Raw genomic sequence first — 23,500 nt, 5'->3', positions numbered from 1 at the left:
AGGAAAAGTAGAGAAGAGTGGAGAGCTATCCTCTTTCCTTTGTGCTATTAAAGGGTGGTGCCTGGACCTTTTTAGATATGATGGTGGAAGCTCCAGTACACAACATTGGCGACAACCGTTTGTCTTGTGTTATCTCTGGCTAGTATGTCCATTATGCTTGGTTGAGGGAGTTTTCTTTGTATCCAGTGATTATGTTTTGGTATTGGCTTTGTGTTAGTGAATTTTATATTCATTTGAACTGAAAGGGAATTTTTCAGAAAAAGAAGTTCAAATAACCATTGTAAAGAAAGAATAGGAAGGGACCTTACAGAGACTGTTTTCTTTAATGCCTTGTATATTCTGCTGATCCACTGTTGTGTGTGCCATAGAGTTCTTCAGAACTTTTTTTTTTGGTGACTTCTCTAACCCGTTGTTCTGTCTATCCCATGCAAACATCAGCAGATGAAAAATTTTAATAAAGTAAAATCCATGCATTTTCACCCTTCAGCATCACTGAAATATAAAATTATGCTAATTGTTGAAATTTAGAATTATGCCAATTGCTTTTCATTTTTAGACCAGTTTTTTTCAAAATATTCTTGATATCTATCTGAAATATATTTTCATAATTATAAACAATTACTCTTTGTTTATTTTTAAAACAGGCATAATAGGTATAAAGTTCAATGCACCAAACTTTTGTGGTTTTTATTCCAACTAGTTACAGTGCTTGTGGGATATCACAGTAAACAAACTACCTGAATATTATTTTGGATGAAACAAAGACCTGTTGTAATTCAAATACAAAACACTGATTAAATGATTAAAACTAGATTTCACACTCCAAACTTACATTTACATTTAATATATTCTTTGATCAAACGTATGTTTGTGTGTGTCCTTCTACTACATGCTTTTTCGTATGATTTCTAAGCGAGAAACCATGCTCTGAATTTGAGTAACTCAGGTTGTTCTGAAATGAAAAACAGTAATATAAAGTGAGATCTATTAACAAATCATATACTTGCTCTGTAGGAAACATCCATTCAGACTCGTTTTCGGGCTCTTTTCCTGTACTGGAGAAAACAAAACTGGAAGATGAGGACAGGACAGATTCCAGTCATCCTCTGTCTATATTTGAAGATTCTGTGGTGTGCGTGCCCACTTCTGATACCTATAGAAAAGAAGAGAGTTTGAAATCTCCAGATCCACCTGTTTCATCTATACCATACCATAAGTCAGAGGGACAAGCTTCTGAAGCAGAAAACTCAGATAAAGAGGAAAATGTCTTGATAGAGGATGATGTCAGTGGCCTAGAAAGCTGTGGAAGTAGCTTGGAACATGGAGAAGTGCCTGCTGTAAAAAAGGATGAAGTTGATGGCAAGGAAACATCCAGTGTATGTGAAGCAAATTACATCATTATAGTAATATATTCCTGATTTAATGGAATGTGAATGAGCATTCTTCTAATGAGACCTGATATCCATATTAAAGCATTTAAGAATATGCATTATTTTAATCAGATGCTAATTTGAACATGCTTTGAAGTGTTCAGGCAAGAGTGGGAATTTGGAACCAGAAGCAGAATTTTTCTGGAGCTTACTCATTGACATATTTTTCCTATGATTTTAGATATGTAGTAAATTCACTTTATATCTGTGAATCCAAACTGTCAGCAGCTATTCTCAAGCTGTTCCCATGTTCACTGCCTGCCAGTATGAGCAAGGCTATCAGCTTTAATTATTGCTATTGACATGAAATTGAAATTATTAGAGATGAGTGCTGCATTTGGAATGATGTATTTCTTTCAAAAAAATGGCAGTCTTGACTGAGTCTTAAGGGGAGTTAACGTTATGCTGATAAAATGTCAGCAGAATGGGTTGATTCTGAGATACTTACTGTCCAAGGACAGAACATATTGATGTGGAAGCACATGGTAATTCATTTTTTGGTTTGATGAGGAAATGAAGTGGATGAAGGAAAGCTGAGGAGCATCTCTACATCAGGTTAGACGGAAACAAAGTTTGCTATCATTCTGTTATATTATCTGACATGGTTTATGAAATCTTATGGACTTGCTTGCTTCTGTTGAAACTGTATCCATGGTATTGAAGTTAGAGAAAGTGAATCTTCAATGGGTATAGCCATTGAATCTTCATGGGTATAGCACAATAATACAGACAGTATGATTTCAGGGTGTGAAACTCGCTGTTCTTAAATTTTGGAAATGGCCAAAAACGTGTAAAGGAAACACTTGAAGAAAAAGATGCTTTTAATAAAAGTAATACAGATTTTAATTTTTAAGTAGTAGGTTTAGTAATGTTTTATCATTGGGGCACCTGCAAACTTACATTCTTTTTTTAACTCTTGCTTCTCTGCTATGAAGGGTGGGCAGCTTTGACTTTAGGAAGCATCATGAATAATTAAGCTATGATGATCGTCACAGTAGCTGTCTGAATTGAGGTCAATCCCAGTTTGACAGAGAGAGAGCATTAAATCCACTGCCATATTGCCAGGTTTAGTGGGAAATATATTTTAGAGGCCAAAGTAAAATCATGCTGACCCTTTCACACACATGAACTGTGCACTAATGATTTTTTTTGCAGTGTTGTGGGTTTTAATAATCTTGGCTCCAGCCCTTCCACTGCAGTAATAAGGAACACTATAAACATCTCCTTGTTTTAATCATCATGTATTAAAGATTATATTTATCTCTTTCTGTGCCTTTCAGCCATTTATATATGAAGTTTCAGATATCCTCCAGTATAATTGCATAATCTTTCTTTCTGTTAAGCGAAGAAGTGTTTTGTACAGATGCAATTAAAAAGTCTGATCTTCTTTCCATTTTTACTTAGTAACTTTTTCTAGATCATAAACCTGTCCTCTGCTTTAACCACATCTTCGTCCCTCTGTTTATCACAGTAAATACGATGTTGTTTTGTAATTTACTTCCATTTTATAGTAGTAATTTTCCACTCTCAAATCAGTCAAGGGGCATGTGTGTAACATGCTAGGTTAGACTGAGGGCATTGAGGAGCAGAGTGCTGTGGTCCATAGGAATCGTGTGAGACCATCCTTCTCACCCATCTCCCAGTGTGCTTGCCCTTCCTCTGCTCTTGAACCTCCAGATACCATCATCAGCTGGTTTACTTCATGGGTCCCCCATGGCAGTCAAATCTGGAGTTGTGAAAGCTGCACTTATGGACTCTGTAGAATTGGCTTTAGTTGAAGCTTGGGTAAGTTTAAGCTAAATGTATGTAAGGGTGCTTGAGGGAGGAATTTCCTCATATCCCAGATCAACATGTTAATCGCATATCAGGACTCTTAATTTGTTATCTCAACTCCAGATATTTTTTTTTCACTTCCTCAGGAATTTTGCAGTCTTTTAAAAATGAAGTCAGTTCCCAGCCATGGTTAGTGGCTGTATTATACTTCTGGGTTTGCAGAATTTTTTGGACTGTCTTCCTTTCAAACACTGCCTCAGCAAACCAGGACTTATTTTAATTTGGGAAGGGCTGCAGTAACTTATACCTCAAGCCATTTGTGTTTGACAAGGAATGCTCTTTTTAAAGTCTATATTCTGAATTAGAGACAAACGTGCAATTGGTACACTAAAGGCGCTTCAGGTAACCTAACAGTATTTACAGAATTCATGTCCATGCTTGTTTACAGAAGAATGTTTTTGTTCATTAGAATTTACTTCGCAGAATTACATAGTTAGTTGTGGTTTTTTTCCTTTTCAGTTAGCAGAAGTTGAAAGAAAGCAAATGTCTAAGAGTTGGCGTCATCCACTAAATAAACCCCCAGCTAGGTCTCCAATGACTTTGGTTAAACAGCAAGCAGCTAGTGATGAAGGTGAGTGTACTATTTGACACATTTTTCTGATGATCTTTCTCTGTATTTATGAGACCATATATAAAGGCATTTGCAAAAAACAACCAAGATGAAATAATTTCTTTCTGTATGGGAAATGTAAACCGTGAGGCCTCTGAATGCACAGACAAGTCACGTATCATTCTTCTAAAAACATTGGATCTATCTTTGCAAAAAGCTCTGAACAATAAGACATCATTTAAAACAAGTACATTCACCAATCAAATGTTCGTTATTAGATCTCACAGCAATTGCATTTAAGATCAAGTTTTGAATTGTGTAAACAGATAAAAGTGGCATAAGAATCCTTTGAATACAAATCTTAGGTATAGGCCATAGCCCCCTATGCTGCCTTAAAGCTACTTTTTACTTGTTTGTTTTTTGGTAAATGTTATACATTTATTTGGGAGTTATGTCTCAAGAGACTATAGTTCTTGTCAAGAAAAAGGCTACAGGCTTCTGGGTATCATCAAAAGCTTTCTTAAGAGTCTGTACATATGTCTTGATTTCCGGACTTTTACTTAATTTCATATGGAAAGAATGATCATCTCTCCCTGCAGTTTTGGTAATTCTATTTTTCTGTTTTAATTTAAAATAGTCACTTAAAAACTGATACTGATGCATATGACATGTACTTGTCTTACATCAACTTTGATCAAACATCAAGTAGTTTGCAACTACTTTCTAGTGCGCAAGATGTTAAAAGTAAGTACCATATTTTCACAAACATAAAAAGAGGTGGAAACACATACTTCTGTTTTGAGACATAATGCAAAGAACTGGTGTGTACTAGAAACTAGCAGTCTCCTCTTTATCTCTCCATCTGAACAAATCTTGAGAAATTTCCTTAGAGCCATTTTCTTCTTACTTTTAAGTGGCACAAAGCAACTGGGAGCAGTTAAATGGCCTTCCTGGGAATGTGTAACACTGAGCTTCTGATTTGGCATTTAGTTGCTCTAAGTAGCTTTGTAAAATTTTATTTTAGTGCTGAGTAGTGACCACAAAATTCCATTGTTTCACTTAATTGCATAAATAAGAAGCATAATGTTAGGCAGTTGTTTTGAGTATGTTTGTCCAGATCTTCACTATAAATTGCAGATATGCATGTTATTGTATAATGTATGGTACCTTCAGGCACTTCAAGCCATAGAGTGAAGCAGAAATCAAGAAAAACAAACTTGGCCTTAAATAATGACGGTAAGTGACAATGATGTATAGAACAGAGTTATGTACAAAATAAGTTAATATATTCTGCAGCCATGGAATGTAGTCCTCTGTAAACAGATACCACAGTGATCAAAACCGTTAAAACAATACTTAGAACTTCTCAGATGCTCTTTTTGTGAGCTGACGTGGGTGCTTTAAGTTTAGAAAGCCACTGTCTTGTGCAGACAGGCTAGAAAAATTAAGAAACTTACCCAAGGTAGGGACTTGCTTCTCTGAAGTAAATAGAAAAAGTAAGTCTGCTTTAACCAGCAATCACATATACAGCCAGCCAAAGTTGATAAATAAAGCAACTTTATTCTACCAAATGTGGCTTGTGAAGCTTATCGAACAACAGTTCTATCCATCAAAGAAGGAAAACAAATACATTCCTTTTTCATATTGCCTTAGCATTTTAGTTCTGTAATGCATAGTTTTTTCAGGTACTGTTTTCCAGAATCTTTTCAGTTACAGAACTGGAGATTGGTCCTCACACTCTTGTAGACACTTTGGTAGTCTGCATAGTGCAGAATGGAGCTGATACTGTATCTGTGGCTACAGGTCTAATTCCAGCATTGCTGTGTGCTTCAGTGTTTGCCTGCACTTTGTATTTGCAATTTTCTTGGAGCTCTTCTTTTCTACTTTAAGTGATACAAGTCCTGTTGGACTTTGTGATCCCCAGCCCCCCCAAGTTATTACCTCTAGTCACAGTATCTGTTTCTTGTAGCTACAGATAAACTTTCTTGGCTTCAGAGAGAGACGACATGACTGTTAAATGATTCTTCTGCTTATAACTAAGGAGTATTATGCTTTCAGTTAGCACCAATTTAGGCATTGAGCTGGGTGCTGTAATCTTAACTGGTCCCTCGTCAGTGCATCTCCCTCCTTGGTCCAAGCCTAAAGTAAATGATTTCTGTCTTCTGCCTCGATAGTTTGGGAAAGCCATACTCTCTCTTTCTTTTTTTTTTAATCTAAGCTGCAGTTTTGCCAGGCATGATACTTCAATTAGCTGTTAAGCATCTCTCTGAAAATTAGACAGCTTAGGCTCATGATCTGTATCCTACATGGATATGTTTGGATACCTTGAGGGCTAGACAGAGCATATTTCAGAAAATGTTATGGTAATTTACACAAAAATGGATGGTATTAATATTAAGATCAATCTAGTAAAGGAATTAAAGATTTAAATATGTGGTAGGTTGCAGTGAAATTGCTCTTTTTAAATTATATTCCTTTTGCCTGCTGATACTTTTTCAACGTTATAGTTAAAACATGGTGTAAAATTCCTATTTAAGCATGGATTGTGTATGATATGATCTGTCTAGATGATGATGTGATGACACTGGTTTGCTAATCTCAAGGATTCTGCTCTTCATTTGCTGTCCTATCCAGTATCTTGTCAGCTTCTCGGTGTCTTTTCTTGTGAATGTGAAATGTGAACTTTTAAATGTGAGAGTAGCAACATTGCAACAAGAAGTCATATACTTTCCAGTCTTTCCTCTTTACATGATGATTGTCCTTGCAGTAGATAAGGGTGTATTTTTGGAAATACATATTTTTTTAAATTTTGGAAAGAAAACTTTGTCTTAGAATCATGTCAAGTAGCTGTTATGTACCTGTCTGCTTATTGATTGAAGGAAATAATTAAGAGTTTTATTGGATATGGCAGTTATTGGTATTTCCTAGCTTGAACTGGAATTTGATATTATTTTCATGTGTCTGTTACTCATTGTGATCTAATTTATCAGCATGTTTTTGTGACAACACCAGAAGAGAAACAATATATTTTGTGTGAGCAGAATGTTTACATCTAAAGAGATTGAAGAACTGCTGAGGGAGACTGGCTAACTGAAGCCTCATTAGCTTTCCTGGCACTTGCTGGCATGTGAGTTAAAGATCTGTGGATAGATGAATGCCAGTCAGAGGAGATTTTTCAGATCATGTTCAAGAATGTTGTCAGGTATCAGGGAATAAAATCAGCATCAATGTACTAATGACTGTATTCCTCTTTAAGAAAGTGCTTCACCCATATTCTGGAGTTACCAGAAATGTCATTCAACATGCATATTTACTCAGTTCTTGTTCTCTGTGCTTTTTGAACGAAAATGGTGCCAGCGATGACTATGATACTAGTCTCTTGGTACTGTGCTTTTTGAGTTAATCTGTTCCTTTACAAGAAGGATTTGTGTATTGATACATTAGTTTTTATTTTCATTTGAGTCCAGTAAAATCATAAATGTAAACAAAATTGAGGAAGAAGATAATATGTGCTACTGCTGTTACAAAAAATTAAGAAATTGGGGCTTTATAGTTCATCTGCAGATTACGTCAGTTTACACAAGTTGCACAGTCTGTAGCCATTTCTAATACAGATAATTTATATTCAAATTAATATATTTGAAGCCCTTCAGATGCTAGGGTTCGGTTAGGAAGTTTCTGTGAATAGAGGTGATCAGAGGCTGTTAATAATATGAAGACAGCATTCTTTGACACTGTCAGCCATTTCAGAGTCATAGTTTGCAAACAGAATACTATCATATTCAACAGCACGCGTAAATCTTAGCAGAGACGTTCTGGATTTGCTATTAATACGAAGTCATTCTGCAGAAATTCATTTTTTGCACAAGATCACTTAGACATCGAGTTTTGTGTTTTTGTCACTGCATATGTTTCTTTATGTGTGTGTCTTTGTGATCTGAATGTTTGTTCTACAGAAAAATGATTGGGTTAATTGTTTCTTTGTGGTCTGTTGGTGTTACTTTTTTTTTTTTTTCATTCTCCCTGAAGCATTTCCCTATGTATGTCTGACATCTGAGTCTCCCTTATTATGGTTGTTTTTGTTGAATTACTGCCTAGAGGACTGAGCAATGAGGAGTACTGGGGACTGGGGAATCAATCCCAGAAATTATAGTTCAGGCTGCCAGTTTAGAGAAGTGCAGCAGTACAGCCCAAGCTGTATGTCACACTCAAAATACTAATAATTTTTATGTAATGAACCTTGGTCTTATGCTCAATGTGGTATATTAGCTTGTGGTAATATTATTCTTCTGTATTTAATGTAGTTATATTTCTGCTCACTTAAGCAATAAAAAAGCAAATTCAGCAGAAGGAGCAAGCACACTGACTCTGGATGCACATTGATTTGTCCCAGAGACTTCTTTGCAGCAGTATTTGGGCATGCAACATTAGAAACTGTTTTTGGATTCAAGTTGACTAAAATTTCCCATTGCTTTAAATGATACAATAATAGTGTATAGATTGAATTCAGTATAGGTTTTTTGTAAATGGTTTTTAGTGTTTTAAGTATTATTCAGAAGTTCAAAGTTATTTTGCTTTTGGTTACTTTGTAAGGTAAGGAAACAAAGAGAGGAAACTATTGTCGATGGATAGAGTGGCTTGGACGAGAGTTTGATTAGTGGAAATTGCTAGTTATACAGCTGTGGTTTTCCTCCTGCTATGATATAAAATAAAGCTCCTTTGGTTTTTATGTTCATTTTCATCTTCCTGTGAGATGTGCTTGATCTGATACTGGTAGTCATAACATGTATGGCATGTTCAGTAATGTTATAAATAGGTTTAACATGCTGAAATAGGGGAAAATTACATCTGTAGATGCAATTATGATTCTTTTGCTTCAGAGCTTAAAATGCCAGATGCTGCTTGAAGATTCTTACTTATTTCAGAAAGAAACATGAACTCTCTTTTTCTGGTGTTAGGATGTAGAGAATGATGTGTTAACCAATTGATAGAGGCATGTTTATTTTTGCCATGTGAGTATTGTAATTTGCAGTATTGCTTTCACTCCCATACTGTATTGATCTGATCTTTGAGTGGAGTTTTGTTTCTTTAAAATATTTTGCTCTTGTGTGGTTATGAGTTAATTAAGTACAGAATTTGCATTTTTCATACTTCATCACCTAGCATCAGAAAAGACCATCACTATATAACACTTGCAATGGTATTGCTACGCTAGAAAAATGTGTTTTATCTCCTTCCTCTGGTAACTACATTGCTGATCTGTTTACATTCAATTTTCAAGATTTGATTACCATAATTAATAAAAAGTTCTGGTACATAAGTAGCATGTGGTATCCTGAAGACTCAAAAAAACTTTACAAAACTGTGGTAGGATCTCCAGTAGGTCTTTAGGAAAGGAAGCTGTTGAAAGGTCAAATCTAAGCTTTTCCTGAATGTCCAGTACCTTGTGGGGCTAGCAGCTGATCTCCAGAAATGACAAGAACTGACAACTCTGCTTATTGCCACTGGCAGCTCTTGTCCCTCGACACCTTTCACAAGCAGCATTCATCTGCCTTAGAGTGAACACCTACAAATGCCAGGATCTAACAGTAGCCATTATTTTGATTCAAGATGGGAATACAAACCAGTTCCTCTAACGTTTATGCCTCATTTGCTGGACAGCGGTATATGTAGCGATCATTAAGACTCATTGTCCTCTAGGTGAACCTTACAACTCTAATTGTGCAGCTTTCTTAACGTTAAAATATAATATTTTACCTCTTAAAGGAGTGGATAGAATTGCAGTCTTAGATACAGAGGCATGTATAATTTCTCATTATCAAGTGTGTCAAAATGAAAATGGATTTCCTCCTGCATTAGTGTGGCCTCTCAACAGCCTTCTCAAGGATAGCTATGGAGTCAGTAGGCAAACTGAACATGACGTTTGCCAAGGAGACAAATGTCTCTTCTATAAGGTTATCTTCTGGAGTTGAGCTTCTCTTTCTATAATTATTGTCCAAAGAGAAACACAGAAAAGGTATGACTTGCATTTAACAAGCATTAGTTCCCTGAGATATTGGTACAGAGGATTACCTAAGAAATTATCCTATTTCCAAGATATTATAGTAGTAAGTTTTTTTTTTTTAATAATAAAAAAAATCTAGCCCGTAAAGTTGTCATTGAAGTTGTCATTGCCTTTGTCAAAATCTGAACCTCCTTTGTAAACCATCGGTATTGGAAGTGACGTGCTTTTAGTGCCAATAGGGTTTTACTAAATGCTTTTTCTTGGCTGAGAAGTGCGTATTATATGTATTTTTTTAAAATGTACAGAATAATTACACTTAAGAAACTGATCCCTGAGGGAGTTTTAATGCAATTGTTGTCTACTATATGGAGTGTTTATGGGAAATTTTGGTAATCTGTGAAGGAACTGTAGCCTCAAGCTATTAATTTATAATTCCAATTCAGGCATTGATTTGTCTTTTGAATTTGGACCTGTGATATAGTCTTTCTGTTTTGCATCAGCTGTACTTAATTTATGAAGATAAGTAACTACCTGAGGCCTTGGTTTGGTGGAAAACTTCAGTGCAATCTTAACCGTAACCATTGAAGTAACCTTGTTCCTCAAAATTTCACTCGTGTATTGCCCAGAGGCACTTGGGCTGGAATGGTATATTGACATAGGTTATATTTGTGCTGCCTGAGAGAGATAAAATAGCCATTAAGTGTGTTTTCCCCACTTAGTACTGGTTTTTGTCTCTGGTGTAGCGTAAGTTGATAGTATGTGTGTGAATATTCTCTGTAATATTTCTAAGACACTCTAACAGGATATTTATTTCACTGTGTAGTACTCAGAAGAATGGTCAATAAAGATACATTGTAATTTCTAGAATAAGGAAGAAGTAATTCTGTCATATCTCAGTGACTGTTTTTTATTAATAGGCAAGAGATGCCTGAAGACTGGGAGAAAGTTTTCTGTATTTTTCCACTTTTGTACAGATGTACGTATTGAGAAGTAGGTTGGATAAGTTTTCTAGAGTGTTTTAGAGAATAATAATAATAATAAGATTGTGTGCTAGCTTTGCAATTCTTAGAAGGCAGAAAGAAAATGAGGCAGAAAAATCCTACTATGCTAATACTTTTTGTTGATAATATGATACGTGTTTATTAACTCTGGTGGGAAATTGACAAAGGTAGGAACCACGCCAGTGTTGGTTCTCAGGGGTCAGCCTTTAAGTTTCCAGGGCTTCACGATACAGTTCTGGATTCCAGAATCCAGTACTTATTTTAAATAAAGAGGAAGAAGTCACTAGAATATTGTTTTTATCCTTTATGTAGAGAAGTGTATGTATTTAATTGAATCCTTTATGATACTGTGGTTTTACATTGTTGACAATATATGTACTAAATACTGGGGTAAAGATACACATGATCAGACCCTCAGGTTGAAGTATTTCTCAATTATGTGAAATAAATGTAAAATGAAATATGTATTTATGTTACCGAAATCTTGGAATGAAGAACTTATCGACACCAATGTGATGTAGATAAGCAGACACTTCTTTATTGATGGCCGGGTGCGTGAGTGAGTCCTCTCATGATCAACGCACACCAAGCTTCAAAATCAGATATCATATATAAAACTTATTCATACATATTCATTAAATATTCATGCATAATCATAATATTTCCCATAAATCATTAACGTATTCTCCTCCCATATCCGATTCTGCGCAATAGAGCTTAGAAAAGTCCAGAAATGGGTCTGGGGTACGATTTGGGTAGGTGGTATATGAGTCGGTGGTCGCGATCTCCCCCTGCCGGAATTACCTTTTACTAAAGTTCACGGTTTCTTGGCAGGCAACTACAAGCTGTTCCAGTCGACTCTTCCCAATGTCCATTAATCTCATATTCTGACATCTCAATACACTTTCTATATACAGAAGACTGGTCAGATACAAAGAAACCTTTCAAACCCTAAATTATTACTTAAGTTTCAACAATGATTCCTGCCCATTCTTCTGGCCTTAGTACAAGATGTACAGAGGGTCTCATAACAGCTTTTACTAACTAATCATAAGTTTCTTCAAAATATATTTTTATCCTTCTATATTTCTATTCTATAAAATAACTCTATAAAATCAAATAATCAAACAAATAAAGTCAATCAGTCTTAACTTTTTAACAAATCGATAACATTTCCCCCCTTTGAAAGTGTTGAAAATCATTATTTCAATACTTTCACATTATTTACATGTCATTTGTTTCAACATATTTTGGTGGTGGGCTATATCTTGGTGGACTAGTAGGTACTTCTCTCATAATCATACGATTGACTGCAATCCTATTGGTAAACTGCTTCTTCAAACATGCATATACTAACATGATCATCAAAAAGACAATCAATAACAAAAACAAAGTTTTGATTATGGATTGTATCCAAGAGCTCAAGTTCCATCCTAATTTGTTAAAAATTTTTCCAAGCCAATCTTCTGACATATCCTTTTGAATTGTTCCAGTTTCTTTTTCAATTTTTCCCAATAGATCTAGATCATGTTCCACATCCTGAGTAACATTTGGAATGTGGATACAACAGTGGTCCAATTTATCCTTGAGATACCCACATACTCCGTGTTCTTTAAGTAGGAGCATACCTAGTGCCATTCTGTTTTGTAAAGTCATTCTGGAGGTCGCCTGTAATTGTATATTCAATTCCTTAAACCCCTCTTTAGTAACGTTTGCTAATTTTTCCACTTGACCAGTTAACTTATAAAGCCATGCTCTGTTCCTGTATGATGCTATAGGATTTAAAAGTGATTCAAGTGCCCAGCCAATTTTCACTCCTGTAGATGGTTCATTCCAATTATCATCATTTGTCTCATATCTCTTTATTCGTTTCAGTTCTAAATTTTCTAGGGATCCTCTAAATGGTGATTTCTTCCAAATCTGACACAATGTTGGCATGCCTAAAGTAATTTGTTTCACTTTACCATCTAATGGTAGATGAGTTGTCCAGGTTCCATCACTCAATGCCCAAATTAAATGTCCAGGACTTCGAATAGTAGCTTTTCTGCAACTAAACAAAGTTCCTCTTCTAACTGTAAAAGTGCTGGTTAAATTGAGAGTATTCTTTAAACCTCAACAAAAACAACTATATTTTAAAGCAGCAGCCAAAGGAGGGATTCTTTGAATTATTAAGTCTACATTGTTACAATCATACACTTTTTCACATTTCCACCATGGCACTATTTTATTCTCTTTTTCTCCTAATGAAGTTGATCTGTCATTGGCCCAGGGTAATACTGAAAACACTTTTCCCTCCCATGTAAAACACCAAGGAGTTTTTGCCATATACTGAAAACGGGAATATAAGGTCATAGACCAAACTGAATCCCAAACTATTTCCTTTTCCTGTAGAGTTCGATTCTTTTTCTCACATTTTGTCTCGGTTATCCATACACTGGTGTTTGTTGTAGCCATTTTAGGATAATAACACCATCCCTTGTTCCCTAAATCTTCTAATCCCGGTTTAGCTACAAATCGTCCTTTACATTCCCACATGGTTGAATATACTGGTGATTCTTCTCCAACTTTAACCTTTTGCAATTCCCAAGTTTCTCTAGGTTCTTGTTTACAATCCACAGTCTCATTTCCATATTCTAATTTGGTCAAATTCATGGTTAAGATTCCCCATGGAATAGATTCACCTACTGCCCTCAGTATTGATAAACAAGCAGTGATTTGTGTAACATTTTGTACATTGGCAAATTCTTTAATCAATCCTACCATCAAATTTTCCTCAGCCATTTGTTTGGGAATGTCAATCACTTGTTCTGATTCTACTTGTCTTTTGTTCCTGTCCACCAAGCCGGCCCATGATCCCACCAACACTACAGACCAAAATAAAATCCATATAAAAATTAGACATGTTTCAAAGTCAATTTTAAAGTGTCTGGGTCACGATTGACAATCTTCCACAGAGTAGGTGCTTTTTCACAATGCTTTCTTCACTCGAGTATAATGTATCCAAGCATCCAATTCTGCAATTTTGATAGCTGTAAAAGTGGTTAACAGTATCTGGAAGGTCCTCTCCAGTGCTCCTGCAAAGGTTCGGAGGTCCAGGTCTTCACATAGACATAGTCTCCTGGTTGGAAATCATGCACTGAATTTTCCTGGAATAAAGGTCTATTCCAAATTACTGCACTCCAAATTGCAGCCAAAGTTTTCCTTAGAAAAAGCAAATAGTTATACACATCTTGTTTTCCTTTTACATGTATGTTTAGATTTGGTTCTGGAGACTCATATGTTTTTCCATATAATAATTCGTAAGGACTGACTGAGGTTCCACTCTTTGGCTGTACCCTGATTCATAATAATGCCAATGGAAGCGCCTAAGGCCACTTTAGACTGGTTTCTTGACAAATTTTACTTATTTGTCATTTCAAAGTTTGATTCATCCTTTCCACTTTCCCACTAGATTGTGGTCTCCAAGACGCATGTAAATCCCAATTAATACCCAATACTTTGCTAACACTTTGGACTACTTCAGCAACAAAGTGTGGACCTCTGTCAGAGGAAATTCCAATAGGGACTCCAAATCTCAGAATTATTTCTTGTAATAACCACTTCATAATTCTTTTGCTTGTGTAGTGTGACAGGGAAGGGCTTCTGGCCATCCTGTAAAAGTATCAACCCCTACCAGGATGTACCGGTACCCATTTTGTCTGGGTAATTCTGAAAAATCTACTTGCCAATAATCTCCAGGTTCTACACCAGATTTCAGTCTACCCATTTGAACCTTTTTCTTAATCATTGGATTATTTTTCAAACATACTTCACACTTTGCAGTTACTATTTTAGCTATTCCCAACATCTTAACTGATACTACTTGTTTTCATAAAGATGTTACTAAAGCTTCTGCTCCCCAGTGACATTCTTGATGCCTTGTTTGAATTATCTCTCTCATTAAAAGAGGTGGAATTACTACCTGTCCATTAGGAGTTATCCACCATCCAGCTAAGTTTTTCTTAGCATTTAATAACTGACCTAATTTGTCATCTTCTTCTGAATATCTTGGTTTTTCCCTAGGAAGGGTTACTGTTTTAGAAGGAATTATTGCCACTTGCGATGCTTGTTTCTTTGCTACCTTTTTTGCTGTTTTATCAGCTAAATTATTTCCAACTATTATTTTTATATTTCCAATCTGATGTGCTTTACAGTGCATGATTGCTACTTGATCCGGCTTTTGAACTGCTTGCAATAATCGTAAAATTTCTGTTTGATGTTTAATGTTTGATCCTTGAGAGGACAATAACCCCCTCTCTTTCCACAAAGCTCCATGGACATGCACTACCCCAAAGGCATATTTTGAATCAGTCCAGATATTTACTTTCTTGTCTTTGCTTAGCTCTAAGGCCCGGATTAAAGCAATAAGTTCCGCCTTTTGTGCTGATGTGGTACTAGAGCCAATGCTCCTGCTTCTATAACTGTAGTGTCTGTTGTTACTGCATATCCAGCGTATCTGACTCCTTGTTCCATGAAGCTGCTTCCATCAGTATACAATTCCCAGTCTGGTCGCTCCAATGATACATCCTTCAGATCCTCACGACTGGAATAAACATACTCGATGGTAGCCAAACAATCATGTTCCAGTTGTCCTTCTTCCTGTATAGAACTTAAAAATACTGCAGGATTGACCAGGTTAGTGGTTTTTAGAATCACATCATCCTGTTCAGTCAATACCACCTGGTACTTCATCATTCGGCTGGGTGACAGCCAATGTCCCCCCTTCTGTTCTAAGACAGTTACCACCATGTGTGGAACATAGACTGTTATTGTTCTTCCCAAAGTCAATTTCCGAGCTTCTTGTATGAGCATCACTGTTGCGGCCACTGCTCGAAGGCGGTTTGGCCACCCTTTACTCACTGTGTCCAGTTGTTTAGAGAAATATCCGACTGGTCGTTTCCAGCTTCCTATCCTCTGGGTTAACACTCCCAGTGCCAGGTGTTGCCTTTCATGAACAAACAACTGGAAATCTTTGGTTAGATCCAGCAGTCCCAAAGCAGGTGCAGACATTAAGGCACGTTTCAACTCTACAAAAGCCTTTTGTTGTTGTGGGCCCCATACAAAGGGAGAATTCTTTTGGGCCTCATACAGCGGTTTAGCTATTAGCCCATAGTTCATGATCCAAAGGCGACACCACCCAGTCATTCCCAAAAATGCTCAGAGTTCATGAATATTTCTCGGCTCAGGTATACCACAAATAGCTTCTTTGCGATCTTTTCCTAATTGTCGTTGTCCTTTTGAAATCTCAAATCCCAGATATATCACAGTCTGGCAGGCTATCTGGGCTTTCTTCCTGGACACTTTGTATCCATTTAGTCCCAGGAAATTCAAGAGGTCAATAGTCACCTGTATACAGGTGACTTTCTTCTGTAGCAATCAATATGTCATCCACATATTATAGGAGTAAATGCCCAGGTCTTGATTTATCCTGTTTCCAGATTTCAAGTTCCTTAGCTAATTGATTTCCAAAAATAGTTGGACTGTTTTTAAATCCTTGGGGTAATCTAGTCCATGTCAACTGCATCTTTCGCCCAGTTTGAGGATTTTCCCATTCAAAAGCAAACAGTTTTCTGCTTTCCTTTCCCAAAGGTATACAAAAGAAAGCATCTTTTATATCAAGCACTGTAAACCATTGATAAGTGTCCCTTAATGCTGTTAACAGTGTATAAGGGTTTGCTACTACAGGATAAATGTCCTTAACTATTTGATTTACTGCTCTCAAATCTTGTACCAGCCTGTATTCACTCGATGGTTTTCTGACTGGAAAAATAGGAGTATTATACTCAGATTCACATTCCTCTAAAATTTTATACTCCAAAAATTTATCAATCAATTTCTTTAATTCCTGTCTCATTTCTGATTTGATTGGATACTGTTTAATTCTCACTGTTCCTGCACCTTCTTTTAAATCTATTTTAACAGGTTCTGCTAGTTTTGATTTACCCGGAATATTTGTTTCCCATACAACAGGGTTCACTGCCAAATCCACCTCCGCTGGAATTTCTTGTTTTACTCTTTCTTGTATCATCAAGATTTCTCCCGTTTTTGACTCGGGTATTTTCAAAAAAAGTTCTCCTTCATCAAAAACAATTTGTGCATTTAATTTGGATAACAAATCTCTTCCTAACAAGGGTACCAGACATTCTGGTACATACAAAAATTCATGTATAATTATCTTATTTCCAAATTTCAAATCCAGGAGTTGCAGGAATGGCCTGTTTTTGTTCCAATTTTTCCTTTACAGGTATTTAATAAAAAAATGTCGCTCCTGTATCCACTCCCAATCTCACAATTTGAACAACATTTTTTTTTTTCCACTTTCTTATTATCAAAAGTTATAGCCATTACCAAATTATCTCTAATAGTTAGCTTACATTCCTCCTGCCAGTCTTTTCTTTGTCTCAAATAAAAGAACAAATCCACATACGGCATTTCACTCCATTTCCCTTCCCTTTTACAGTACAACATTAACTGCAAAATAGTGTTATAATTCAGTGTCCCATTCGTGGGCCACTTTTCCTGATTTTCCAATATATATAGCGGCCACCAATTATTACAATACTCAATCATCTGGCTCTTTGGCAAATCCTCATATAAATCCCCCCAGTGTGCCAACAAACATCCCAATGGAAAATTTTTTTGGATTTTATCATTTAACACAAGATGACCCATGCTTTTACTTTTAAACAACCGAGTTAACTTAGATGCCATGATATAATCTCTCACCGTACAATACACAATTATTCAACTCTGTCACTCCGATCCGCAGATCCACACTCCACACTCGCTTTCGTGCTCAATTGCACGTCTCACCTTTACAGCCACACTCACCCTTTCCCACAGTTACTTTAAACAAACATATAACACAATATTATACCTCTTAATTTTCTTCTTAATACACAAACACAAAACAACATAAACAAAAACTTCTTCTAACTTCTTGTTAGAGGCACTACCTTAGAGAACACTATAGCATATAGTTTCTCTTGTTTCCACTTTTGTCCAACCCTGCAATAGCTTTCGCTTATGTCTTACGGGCAGATGCCTAGGCTTCCACTTCCACAAGGATCCTTTTAGTCCAACCCTGCGCAGCTTTCACCGCGTCTGACAGGCAGACTTACTCAGTGAGACTCAAACTCACTGGTGGGTCTCCAACCCACTCCTTACCATACACTTATTATAGTGGGACTCCCTCCCACTTTCTCTAGTGCACTTACTTACTTACTTTAGTGGGACTCCCACCCACTTACTACAATTAAAAAAACGAAGTGTCTTACCAAATATCCAGGGAACGTCCCGAAGAGCCTTACGGATCGGGGATTGATGGGTATCCCCGAGAAATCCTCGGTGCCGGCTGGAACCGATCAGGTCCCCGACTCCTCCAGTCTCCTTCAGCGAGGTCCCATCTGGGTCACCAAAACTGTTACCGAAATCTCGGAATGAAGAACTTATCGACACCAATGTGATGTAGATAAGCAGACAATTCTTTATTGACGGCCGGGTGCGTGAGTGAGTCCTCTCATGATCAACGCACACCAAGCTTCAAAATCAGATATCATATATAAAACTTATTCATACATATTCATTAAATATTCATGCATAATCATAATATTTCCCATAAATCATTAACGTATTCTCCTCCCATATCCGATTCTGCGCAATAGAGCTTAGAAAAGTCCAGAAATGGGTCTGGGGTACGATTTGGGTAGGTGGTATATGAGTCGGTGGTCGCGATCTCCCCCTGCCGGAATTACCTTTTACTAAAGTTCACGGTTTCTTGGCAGGCAACTACAAGCTGTTCCAGTCGACTCTTCCCAATGTCCATTAATCTCATATTCTGACATCTCAATACACTTTCTATATACAGAAGACTGGTCAGATACAAAGAAACCTTTCAAACCCTAAATTATTACTTAAGTTTCAACAATGATTCCTGCCCATTCTTCTGGCCTTAGTACAAGATGTACAGAGGGTCTCATAACAGCTTTTACTAACTAATCATAAGTTTCTTCAAAATATATTTTTATCCTTCTATATTTCTATTCTATAAAATAACTCTATAAAATCAAATAATCAAACAAATAAGTCAATCAGTCTTAACTTTTTAACAAATTGATAACATTTACATTTGGGGTTGGTCAGCTTGAATGAGATTTAGTAAGCTCTTGAAACTAGATGACAAACTATGGTGTTCCATTATCACATTAGTAAGCATGTGTGTGGATGGCAATAGCAGTTCCTAAAAATTACAGTCTACTTTCAGTTTTTGATCAGATCTTCTACTGGTAAGTGCAGTGACCTCAAGCAAATTGTATTGGAATGCGAAGTAAAAATTTCATTCATTAAAAATTGTATGTGCAGGAATGGAATGGAGAAAGCAGGTGGTAATGTCTTTTACAGCGCTGTGAATTAAATCTTTCAAGGGAGCAAATATCTGCCCATGTTTAGCTTGTAGTCCGTTCTTGTAATGGCTTTGCACTGATAGCTACAGTTTTTGCTGATAGGCTCTGAGGTAAATTTCAGCAGGTTTTCTTCTGTTTCTGTTTTGATTTTCATGAGAAGCCTCTTTGAACCAAGTTATAAATACAACGGCTATTTAAACTTAATATAGACAGGTGAAATTACTGGAATTGCTGTGATGTACACATACGTAAAGATGGAAATTATAACACAAGTATGCTATAAGTATTTTGTGTTGGCAGTTTACAGATACACAAACATGTCCCTTTCTGTGGCTTCATGTCTACATTTTAAATACTGTTGCTTGACTAGTGGGTCACCTCTGAGCATGGGTTTTGGACGTAAGTATCTGTATTTCTGGAGTCACTACGTAGTCCCTAGTTTTTAGTGTCAGTAAGAATTTTTTGCTTGTGCTTCAGCTTAGGTAGCCAGAATTAGTAGACATCTTTGAGCCTTAACTGTTAGGCCTCAATTCTCCATTCCATATTCACAAAAAAATTGTGCAGCTGTTTAGGGAATGCAGTGGATGAAAGATTTTTACCCCTTGTATTTTTCGGGTGCTGTTATGGTCTACTGTTCGAATTAGAGAATGGTTTTGCTGCAAGAACTAGTAAGCAAACAAAAACAGTAGTTTTAGAAACTGTCAGTGCTGTAGTCCTGTAAAACTGGTTTTATAGATTATGTAAGTGTATGCAGATAAGTCCACAGACTTTCTCAAGTTAAGTTTTGCTATGGTTTTCTTTTTGTTTTATAAAAAAACTTCTTTTACTTATAGTTTTTTACTATACCTTTACTGTATATTTACTATAGCAGCATAGTAATGTAAATCAAATACATTTTAGTTACTTTTGATTTGGTAAAAGGAGAAAGTCAGGGTCCGGTACAGTTTAACAGGGTCCTTTTAGATGTTCCACATATGGAAAATTCAGGGCATAGCAGAAAATTTACTTACTTGAAGTCAGTTGAAGCTACATGAGATTTTGATTTAGCAGACTGATACAGTGTGCACTGAAATCACAATACAAGGACACTACGTTTGAGAGAAGTAGCCGTTGCAATATGTAATTCAGTCATAATACAAATGTGAATTCTATTACTGGTGTCTAGCAATATGCTTACTGTAACAATGCTGGATGTTTCATGTCTGGCAAGGAATATGTGGGTTGCAACTAGTTCAGTTCCATTGCTTTTTTTTTTTTTTTTTTTTTTTCCCCCTCATTACTGGGTTTTGCCATGGGAGCACATACTTCTGTAATATTGTCTTCTCGTGAGTGAAAAGGATCCTGAAAAGGATCAGTATCAAGCCAGGTATCTCTTGATCATTCATTCTCCTTGGTATATGTGGTGGCTATTACTTGAATGAGGTCTATTTCAGTAGACCATACTAAATGATCCATACATGTGGGGGCATCACATAGGAATTGAGGTTGCAGCTTTGAGTCTAAGAACTTCTATTCAGTGTGTGCGTTGCTTATGCATTATGTTATCCTTTATAACTGTTCCTTTTTCTAGTGTGCTGTGTGTTCATTTCTCCTTTTCTAATTTCTGCACTATTACTCAAACGTAGATATCCAGCAACCTGTGAAGCCCTGCTTTTCTCTCCTTACTTCAACTTGTTAGAACCTTTCAATTTTTTCAAATTTGTCCTAAATGTCAGTGGGATGAGTGCTTTGTTTTGCTGTCCCTGAAAAATGCTGGTTATAGTTTTCTCATCCCTCGTTTTCAGAGTTACTGGGGAGATTTTCCCAGCCTTTGCTAGTATTTGTAATAATTCTGTCTCCTCTTTTAAATTGTAGTGATCCTGTCTTCAGCCAGCCTTATCAGTCACTACCTGTTCTTAATCACAGTGCAGGTTTTCTCTACTAGGTTCTTATTTGTGACTAATGCCATATCAGAAAGCATGTTTTCGCCAAAGTAATTACTGCTTTAATGGATACTGCTCACCCTCAGGAGTATCCTGCCGACTATGCCAGTTAATGTCAGAGTATAATACACTTTGACCAGAGTCTTTTAGATAGTCCATGTGTAGAGGGTATAGTGAACACAGAATTTTCTTATTTGAAATTATTTGAAACTACGTGGGATTTTTGATTTAGCAGAGTAATACAGCAATGCACTTAAATCACACTGTAAGTACAAATTACATTTAGCAGAGTGTAGCAATTGCAATACACAGTTCAATCACAAAACAAACAAATTTTATTCCAGGACTCTAATGATACACTCAAGAGAAATAGGAGTCCCAGTATCTAAGTGCATCTTTCAGTTCTGTGAAATTGTCTTTTTAGAAATTTTTGAACTCTCAATTTTTCTGACCTTTCAAAACATTTTGAGATCTGCTACGACTAATGTGTTACACTTTTTATGATATTTTATTTTTTTAAATAAAGTACTCCATTAGTCTATTTTATGAGCTAGACTTCATTTAATCCAGAGGCTCTTAAATTCAGTCTCTACAGCTCTGATTAAGTATGGCTATATCTATATATCATTTTTGTGAGAACTGAAGTACTAATTGATAATTCAGCAATTAGACTCTAACCAAAAATATATACATAGTTTACAGTAGTGTTACTCTACAGTACCATGAATGAAATTACATTTCTTGTACAATACAAGAAATAAAAAAGTTTACATTTTCATATTTTGCCATGAAATCTATGGCTTTTGTTAGTGAAAGAAACAATTTCTCAAACTGAGTTTGCTGATGTACTGCAGGAACAGTAAAGTTTTGAAGTTCCAAGTCTTTTTCCCTGACTGACGACTACTTTTTTTTTGTTTTGTTGTTTTATTATTATTTCCTCCAGGACATTTGAAACTATAGATAATGCCTCCCAGGGCTGAGATTATGCTCAACTACCTGAAAAATAACAGATGCTGCTGTGCTCTTCATAGCAGAGAATGCTGCTGTACAAAGCCAGGAAACATCAGTGGAACATAACCCCAAGCAGCAAAATCATTGTTGAGACTGGCAAAAGCAAATTGTACTGTATTAGTGTCTATGGCTTTTCACATCTGCTGGGTTAAACCAGCAAATACTGGCAACAGCTCATTCTGCAAATGGCCCAAATGTTTACTGTCTGAGAATTTGAGTTTAACTTAGTAAGCAAAAAATGTTCAAAGTAATAGTATTGAGTGCTGGAGCAAGTTTGCCACAAACTATTAAACCAGTAACATTTGTGAAAACATTTATTTCATTCCCTTACCCACTTGGAAAGCAGTACAGTAGCTGTTTATAAGTACTTTGTTATAGAAGGAGTTTCCTTTGTACCAAAACAGATTCTGGGCTATAAATCTATTTTTGTCTGCCCAGTTTCTTTTAATGAATTGTTTCACTTGCAGTATTTAAAGGAATACAGATGCATATAAATAATTCTATTAATGAGAACTGGTATATCCAGAATTATGTTACAGAGATTAATTAATTCTATATAAATATTTTTTTCAGATACAAATATGACAGAGGAGTTTGGCATTGCTTGTAGTATCAGTACCACTATGGCTGAATTATTATATGATGCATAACAACTGTTACACATTTATTTAAAGTCATTAATTGTCTCATCAAGTGTTTCTGCTTGCCTTTTGTGAAAAAAATGCACTGCTCTATCCCCTTAGAAAACAAAATATTTAACCTCATTATGAATTGTATCTGGTAAAGTAATACTACAACAAAGCATTATACTTGCAGTGAAGCAAAAATGCCCTGGTGGTTCATGGAGAATCAAGATCTGTGACCACTATTAGGGGTAACAGTAAGGAGATGTTTTTAAATTCATAAGAATATGCTGCATTGCATAATCCTATTAATCCATTAATACGGGGTGGGTGGGGTGGGGGGTGTGGGGGGGGTGGGCAGGTATCGATACATTTTAGATTTCACAATGAATATGTGAATTACAGCCAGAAACATAAAAGAGGTTACAAGAGACAGCCTTCATTCATCTAAGAGCATGCACGTTTTAAAAATACTAACAGACTTGCATGATAAGCTCTCCTTGGGAGGCTATAAGGGACAGAAATGTCATGCTCTGTGTGGAGGCCACTCCACCTAGTTATTATCAAAGCATACCAGAATCAGTGATATATTTAATGATATATTGATAGGGTATTTGAATCCAAGTAGGATATATTGTTGAAAAGTATCCAATAAAGGGTCTTTGAACTTTGATTTTTACATATG

The 23,500-nt window shown here is 36.2% G+C and overlaps 1 protein-coding gene across 4 annotated transcripts in view; it reads left to right on the top strand.

Moving 5' to 3' along the window:
* KDM4C (lysine demethylase 4C) overlaps positions 1 to 23,500 on the top strand; it is a 304,693-nt gene that overhangs the window by 159,262 nt on the left and 121,931 nt on the right. For all 4 annotated transcript variants that reach the window (XM_055790391.1, XM_055790390.1, XM_055790392.1 and 1 more), the window contains exons 11-12: positions 1,015 to 1,376; positions 3,723 to 3,834. In XM_055790391.1, coding sequence (XP_055646366.1) covers positions 1,015 to 1,376; positions 3,723 to 3,834 — 474 coding nt within the window. The remainder of the gene's footprint in view (positions 1 to 1,014; positions 1,377 to 3,722; positions 3,835 to 23,500) is intronic.

This window comes from Falco peregrinus, chromosome Z, assembly GCF_023634155.1.
Source record: "Falco peregrinus isolate bFalPer1 chromosome Z, bFalPer1.pri, whole genome shotgun sequence".
NCBI classification, from domain to species: Eukaryota; Metazoa; Chordata; class Aves; order Falconiformes; family Falconidae; genus Falco; species Falco peregrinus.
This window is presented reverse-complemented; position numbering and strand designations above follow the sequence as displayed.